This window comes from Spermophilus citellus, assembly GCF_964194105.1.
Source record: "Spermophilus citellus genome assembly, chromosome: 4".
Lineage (NCBI taxonomy): Eukaryota > Metazoa > Chordata > Mammalia > Rodentia > Sciuridae > Spermophilus > Spermophilus citellus.
The window spans coordinates 511,459-519,559 of record NC_138185.1 but is presented as its reverse complement, the minus strand read 5'-3'; the positions used below and the strand labels follow the sequence as shown (position 1 = coordinate 519,559).

The following is an 8,101-nucleotide window of genomic DNA, read 5'->3' as shown; positions in this document are numbered from 1 at the left end:
TTTGTGAATCAGACAAGACTCTGAACCAGTGAAGATTCAGAGAGCTTCATCCAGCAACTCTGGTCAGGCAGTGTTTATATACAGAAGAGAAACATGACTTACAGAATAGACTGATTGCTCCCAGCTCAGTTTCCAGGCATGTTGGGTGTGGGTTTGGTTTTTTTGATGTTTTAAGCCCCTGGAGTTGGGCATGTCTCAGAGCTAGCTTGGCGTATTTGGGTTGGTGCCTCTTACCTTCTGGTGTCTGCTGGGCTCAGTGGAATCGCTGGTTGTTGGCATCCTTGCAAGGAAGCAGTCAGTCTGAACTCACATTTGCTGGCATTGTTAAAGACAGTTCACATGTGGGACGTGCTGGCCAGCCATGTCTCCACTGTGGATTTTTCCAGGAGCAGCCTGAGGGCAGGAATGCGCGAGCCACCTCTGCCATGTGTCTCAGGACATGTTCTCTTGGAAACACCCGAGTTTCTGAAGCACTGTATGAGCTCCAACTTACTACTGTATCTCAACATCTGCTCTGGAGCTGGTTCTGCGGCAATGATCAGTCCATTCTCAGGGGCCAGGCTGCAGAAGAAGGAGCAGCGGGTGCTCTGCCCTGGCCCACGGCTCTCCTGGGTGTGTAAGGAGGTATGTTAGCCTGCACTGCTCTAAGACTGGCCGTGTGTGTGTTTATGCCTGTGCTATTTGAGGTTGAGGTGTGGATGATTATCCCCTGTGGATATTAGTAAGACTCTCTTGGTAGGCACTCACAACAGTGGATCTCCTCTTAGTTACTGGTTGCTTTATATCCTCTCTGCCATGACAGCTGGAGGGCAGCAGATGCCTGCCTGGGCTGGAAAGTACTCCTCTTTCTTTCTTTCTTTCTTTCTTTCTTAATATTTTTATTAGTTATTGATGGACCTTTATTTGTTTAAATGTGGTGCTGAGAACCGAACCCAGGGCCTCACACATGCTAGGCAAGCACTCTACCACTGAGCCACCGCCCCAGCCCCAATACTCCACTGGGCCACCGCCCCAGCCCCAATACTCCATTTTCTGAGAGTTCAGTATGGTGAATTTAAGAATGCCAACAACTGGGCTGGGCACAGTGACACAGGCCTGTGATGCCAGAGACTTGAGAGGCTGAAGCAGAGGATTGCAGGTTCAAAGTCAGCCTCAGCAACTCCAACCGTCTCTGAAAATAAAAAGGGCTGGGGATGTGGCTCAGTGATAAAGCATCCCTAGGTTCTATCCTCAATACCTAAAAAGAGTGCCAACCACCAGCGTGCTCTCGCTTGTTCACCTGTGGAGGTCACTGTTTGCACTGTCTCATCTGGTTTCATATTTGCAGCTGGGCCTCTGCTGGGTGTCCTGAACCTTGTAGACCATGGCAGTTGCTCTGCCGAGGACCTGTTCTTGAGAAGTGTGATCAGAGGGGTCATCACAGACCACTGCTGCCCTCGTGCTGTTGCAGCTTGTCCTCCTCCTCCTCCGTGTGGGGAGATGCACAGCTGGGTGAACAGTGGCTACCCAGCTGTGGTCCAGGTTGTCTCATTGGTATCACCGATTTAAGTGAAGGTGACATGTAGCAGGACTGGAGGGCAGGCAGAGGTGTGTTGGGCACTGGTCAGGGGACAGGAACGTTTTGGTGGCTCCTTACCTGTTCATCCATAAATCACCTCCTGAGTGGCAGGTTTTTGAGAATAGACCTTTTCTTTTTAACTTTCCTTGTACTTAAACACAGATCTATAGTTTTTTTTTAATTGTAGTTATAGATTAACAGAATGCCTTTATTTTATTTGTTTATTTTTATATGGTGCTGAGGATCAAACTCAGTGCCTTACACATACGAGGCAAGTGCTCTGCCACTGAGCTACAGCACCAGCCCTCTATAGTTGTTTTTGCTCAACTTCTGACCTCCTCTTCCTTTTGAATTATTGTATTCTTTTTTTGTATTTTTTTTTTTAGTTGTAGATGAACACAATACCTTTATTTTATTTATTTATTTTTATGTGGTGTTGAGAATCGAACCTAGTGCCTCATTTGTATGGAGGCAAGCGCTCTGTCACTGAGCCACAATCCCAGTCCTTGAATTATTGTATTATAAGCATCAGTTTATTAGAGAAAATCTTCAGCGAGGTTTCTGGATGTAAGTTGCTGTTGACAATTCCACAAGCTCGGCATGATGGCCACGTCTGTGATCCCAGGTACTCTAGAGCTGCGGTGGGAGAGTAGTGAGTTCAGGGGCAGCCTGGGCAACAAGGGAGGCCCCATCTCAAAAATATATTAATTCAACAAAAGTTTACTGAACGCTGCTGAAACGTCAGGCAGTAGCTTGGTAAATAGACAGGAGGGCTTCAGGGGGAGGCTCTTGATGTTTCTCTGTAGCTAATCATGCCCTTGGAATGGCTTTGCAGTGTGGGAAGCTCTGCTTGCAGGCAAGGTGTGAGCCTGTGAAGGCAAGTGGATTCTTTCTCAGGTGAGTGCCTTGTGAGTGGTGGCCAGTCTTGTTTTCTCACATGATTTTGTGAACCGCCAGGGCGGAATGTCTGTCTTCCTTAGTGCACAAGCGTGGGAACGCTGTCTGTGGCCAGGCAGAATGCTGATGGGAGGTGGAGAGTGCTGCTGCTCCTGCCAGCTGCTCCCGGACTGCGTGCTGGTGCTGCTGGCGTGGGGTCACATTTGCTCCCTCTCCAGTTCATCAGTGATGGAAAGGGCTGGACTTAAAGCAGCCATCAGTGTTACTTTTCTATGTTTTAGGCTCAGCATCACAGTTGCTTCTTTTTTCTTAGTTAATTGAGGAGAGGTGAAATCTTTGGGGGGTTCCCATGTTTGCAGTGCTAGCAATTTGTTCCACTTGAAACGGGACGGTGACTGGCCAGTATCCTCACTCTTTCCACACTGTGACTGACTTCTTCAGGTGTTTTTAAGGCTTCATTGGTGCCCGTTGTTCCTGCTGTGTACTCTGCTGGAGTGGAGAGGGAATTCAGAGTGACACACAAGCTTCTCAGCCTGTTTTGTGCTCTGTGTCCCTGGCCCAGCACACTTGATGGCAGCCAACTTCTACGTGGCTCATCATGGATTTCAAATATAAAGTTTCCCCAGTTGATTTTGTGTCTGGCATTCTTGTTTTTAAAGCAAATGAGCCCAGGGTACTCAGGGCAGAGTAGCAGTACCTGCCTGTGCCCCATGACACCTTCTTCGCCCAGAGATGTTGTGGGGGTCCTGCCTGACTCAGCTGCCCTGTGGCTGTGCTGTCACTTCAGGGGCCCTCCTTCTCGACTTCTGCTGCTTGTTCTTTCTAAAGTGTTCCTCTTCCCTAGTCCCCAGCAAACTTTTCTTACAATTGACCCTTTTTTTTAGCCTCTATGAGTTTTTTTGTTGTTGTTGGTTGGTTGGTTGGTTGGTTTGTCATACTGTGGATGGAACCCTTGGGGAACTCTACCACTAAGCTGGGGTGACAGTTGTATGCCACCGTGACTGGCTAGCTTATGTTTTCAGACCCTTCATGATAGGATGGACTGTCCCTGTGGCCTGGGCACTTTCTATCCTTATGCCTTGGCCTGTCAGTGGCTCACTGGGTTTGCCTGTCCAGTCCCCATCATGGGATAACCTACAGTGGACAGAAGCTGAAGAGCCCAGCAGGATAGCTGTAGACCCTCCTGAGGGCCACTCCCATACCTATTCATGTCTCCACTGCTAGTTGGCACCACCTAGACTTTAGTCCTTAAAGCCTGGGAACCTGGGACTTGGATGATGTTGTGACTCATTAGGTTTGCCTTAGGCTTGCCCTTAAAACCCTCCTTGTCTTCATGATGAAATACTTGTGTTATAACATGCTTGTTGGCTGGCTCCTTTCCCTGTGAAGATGGCCTGCATTCTTCCCTGAATGTACCTGCTTTCCTAAATAAATCTCTCTGAAAACTAAAATAAATTGTGATTGTTTTAATGTATATAGAAATACTAGAGAATTTGTGATTTTTTGTGAAAATTTCGCAGAGAGCCTCATGGTTTCAGATGTTTTTGAGTAACAGATGTTGAAGGTGGAACAAAGATCTGACTTGGAAAAGTTCCCAGGAAGCCAGAGGCCCCCAGTTAGGGCCAGGGAAAGAGGAGCCACTCGCCTGTGAGTGCTTCTGGGACTGGGTTGCCACTTTGGCACATGGGAGCTGGCCTGTGTCTCCTGCCACAGGACATCTTGAGAATACTTTCCACCTTGGGGTTGGGAAGGGTTTCTTAAACATAAGCAGTAAAGGAAAAATTGATTGATTAATTCAGAAAGATTTTATATGATCATTTACATAAAAATTAAGAACTTATAGTGCCTGTCCTCCCAGCTACTCAGGAAGCTTAAGGGGGATTGGGAATTCAAGGCCAGCCTGGGCAACATGGTGAGAGCCTATCTCAAAAAACAAAAGAGTAGGGCTGGGGTTGTAGCTCAGTGGTAGAACACTTGCCTGGCATGGTTCAATTCTCAGCACTGCATATAAATAAATAAAATAAAGGTCCACTGATAATTAAAACAAATACATACTTTTTAAAAAGATTGCCTGGGTGTGGTGGCACATGCCTGTAATCCCAGCAGTTTGGGAGGTTATAGCAGAAAGATGGTGAGTTCAAAGCCAGCCTCAGCAAAAGCGAGGCACTGAGCAACTCAGTGAGACCCTGTCTCTAGATTAAATACAAAACAGGGCTGGGGATGTGGCTCAGTGGTCCTGGGCCCCTGAGTTCAATTTCCAGTACCAAAAACAAAACAAAACAAAAAAGAGCAGCTTCATATAGCTGTTGTTAACGATGTGCATATAGCTAACACTATACTACCATATCCTTAAGAGAGAAAGCTTTATGTTATATGTCTTTTGAACAGTATAATTTTTTAAAATTTAAAATTAAAGGCTGGGGGAAGGGGAATGGGTGGTAGAGTGCTTGCCTCACACACGTAAGAAACTGGGTTTGATCCCTAGCACCACATTAAAATAAAAGCATGCTGTCCATCCACAACTATAAATAAATAAATAGATAGATAGATAGATAGATAGATAGATAGATAGATATGAAATAAAATTAAGGGTTGGAGGTGTAGCTCAGTGATAGAGCACTTGCCTAGCCTGCATGAGGTCCTGGCCTTGATCCCCAGCACTACGCAAAAACAGTGACACCAAACCTGTTAAAAGACATCACAGTAAGTAAAATGAATTTGGAGAAGAAGAATTTGTAAAACATTTGTGACCAGTATAATGGATTCCTGGGTATCGACATGGTCGACAGCAGGCCTGGGCACTGTGGAGACACCACAGGTAGGAGAACCTGAAGCACCGAGTAGCTCTCAGAGCTATGGGAGTGAGATGGCACCTGCCACCCAGCAGTCCCACTACTGGCCACCTGCCCTGAGCAGTCCTCCCCGGACTGTATGAGTTTGATTCCAGTCTGCTACAAGTTGTGGTGCCAGTCACTAACGGCACATGTGAAGTGCAAGCCCAGACATTGTCCTTTCCTTGTCTGAGTTAGTGTGTGGAGACCAGTGGGTCACCACCACAGAGTACACAGCACCAGCACGCCACCTGCCTCTGGCAGCTCTCTCTGCTCTCTGTGGCCTGTTTCACCTGTTGAGAATGTCATGCAACAGCATGCCACCGTGGGGACACCCTTTCACACAGCGCTAAGCCTTTGAGGACCATCCATGCCATGGGTGAGCAGTGCTCCCTTGTGTGGTGGCTCCCTCTTTGTCATCCAGTCACTGGCTGAGTGGTATCTAGTGGCTTCTGGGTTTGGTATTTATAAATGTTCACATACTTGTCACTTTAAGGAAAGTGCCCTGTCTTTCCAGAGTGGCTGTCCTGCACTCCCAGCAGCATGCACAGGGCTTCCCTCCATTCCCACCGGCACTCAGCATGTCACATTGCTGTTCTTTGAAACAGTTCTTTGAAAGCAGTTCTTTGTTTTGTGTTTCTGAGATGGGCTCTTGCTATGTTGCTGCTGTGATTTGGATATGAAGTGTCCCCCAAAGACTTGTGTGTCGAAGCCTTGGTCCCAGTGCTGCAGTGTGCAAGGTGCAGGTTCTTTGCAAGTAACCCTCCCATGAGGACTCTGGCCTCCTCAGTGGACGGCTGTGCTACAGGGCTGAGTGGACTATTGGGAGGCGGGGCCTAGGTGCAGGCACTGGATCCTTGAGGATGTGCCCATGGGAACTAGGTCTTGTGCCAGTCCCTTCTGCCTTTCTTCAGGCTCAGAGTAATGGAGCCTGCCAACCCTGCTCTGAAACTGTGAGCCAAAATAAACCTTTCCTGTTTGTTAGCTCTTTGTTGCTGTGACCATACCTGAGGAGAATAGCAACGGAAGGGGAAAGGTCTATCTGGGCTCACAATTTCAGAGACCCAGTCCATAGCAGCTGACTCTTGCTCAGGGCCTGAGGTGAGGTGGAGCATCGGGGCCCAGGGAAGCAGTGAGGAGGAGTGAGGATTGGAGAAGTCCCCAGAGGCCCCTTCCTCTGCCACATTGCCACCTAAGGGTCCCTTCAGCTTGTGGATCCATCAGGTGGGTTTATCAACGGAGAGGTCACAGCGCACATGAGCTAGTTACCTCACGTCTGAACATTCCTGTTTTGTATAACACATGAGCTTTTGGGGGACATTAAAGATCCAGACCATAACTCTTCCTTGAGTGGTTTTTCCTTAGGTTTTTCACTTCAGTAAGGAAAAGCTGACTAACAACACATACCAATGTCGCCGGGGCTGACCTCTGACTCGCAGTTCTCTGCCTCAGGAGGACAGGGCCGTGTGCCTGGCAAGGCCGTTCTGTTGCATGGTAGGTCTCCGGTTTTGCCTTCTTCTTGCAGACACGTGCACTCTGCTGTGCTGGTTGCTGTGTGATGCTTGCTCACTCCACTGCTGGTTCCCATGCTTCTCGTGAGCCTGGTGCCCTGCACCGGCACCACCCCTGTGCCTGCTGTGCAGCAGCCTTGAGGGATCACTCACTGCTTCCCTGGGCCACGATGCTCTGCCTCACCTCAGGCCCTGAGCACTAGAGTCGGCTGCCTGGACTGAGTCTCTGAAACCAGGAGCCCTTCCTTAGCTGTTTTCCTCAGGTATGGTCATAGCAACAAAAAGCTAACAAAGAGGAAAGGTGTATTTTGGCAGGATGGATCCATAGTGGTGAGAGAATTAATTACAGCAGGACTTTGCAAGGTAGAAAAATCTTAGAAACACATTGAGCTTCCCAGTAAGCCCCAGAAGGCTAACATATGATGTTGGTCAATTTTTTTTTTTATTTTTTAAAGAGAGAGTGAGAGAGGAGAGAGAGAGAGAGGAGAGAGAATTTTTTTTTTTTAATATTTATTTTCTAGTTCTCGGCGGACACAACATCTTTGTTGGCATGTGGTGCTGAGGATCGAACCCGGGCCGCACGCATGCCAGGCGAGCGCGCTACCGCTTGAGCCACATCCCCAGCCCCGATGTTGGTCAATTTTAGGGATTTTTTTTTTAAATGTGTGTGTGTGTGTGTGTGTGTGTGTGTGTGTGTGGTGCTGAGGACTGAACCCAGGGTTGCTTAACCACTGAGCCACATCTCCAGCCCTCTTATTTTTTACTTTGAGATAGGGCTTCACTAAATTGCTTAGGGCCTCACTGAATTTGCTGAGGCTGGCCCTGAACTTGCAATCCTCCTGCCTCAGCCTCCCGAATTGCTGGGTTATAGGCATGGCCACTGTGCCCAGCAGGCTGGGACTTTGTGTGTTTTGTTTTGTTGTTGTTGACTCCTTGTGTTGAGAAGGCATGTGGGAAATGCTTCATGAACTTTTGCTGAACACATGGATGATGGGCTGTGACAGGTAGAGACCCAGACTTGTGCTCAAGGCCCGAGACAGCTCCACAGTAGGTGACAGCTGTGCTTTGTGTCCAGGACAGCTGTCTCAGGTGTCTGCACAAGGTCCTGAGGTCTCTGGGGGAGCTTCAGACAGCAGGGAGGTAGAGGGTACGTCAGAGTCTTTGTCCACCAGCAAGTCAACCTGCCTGTTAGGTCCAGGAACATAGTAGGTTCAGGCTGGTGGTCAGCAGGCCCTGCATCCAAAAACAGTCTTACAGGGCAGGCCAGAGAGCTGAACCTCATGCTACCAGCAGAATGAAAGACC

General features: G+C 48.4%; 1 protein-coding gene across 13 annotated transcripts in view; it reads left to right on the top strand.

Moving 5' to 3' along the window:
- The window catches only part of DNAJC5 (DnaJ heat shock protein family (Hsp40) member C5), a 48,594-nt gene that overhangs the window by 21,266 nt on the left and 19,227 nt on the right, over positions 1-8,101 (top strand). For 4 of the 13 annotated variants that reach the window (XR_014021741.1, XR_014021742.1, XR_014021743.1 and 1 more), the window contains exons 3-4: positions 387-624; positions 6,652-6,780. The exons of 2 other annotated variants lie outside the window; for them this stretch is intronic. Coding sequence is in view for 4 of the 11 variants with exons in the window: in XM_081292537.1 (XP_081148663.1) it covers positions 387-624; positions 6,272-6,361 (328 nt within the window). In the remaining 7 variants the exon portion in view is untranslated. 7 more of the 13 variants (XM_081292536.1, XM_081292538.1, XM_081292531.1 and 4 more) reach the window with 4 other exon arrangements.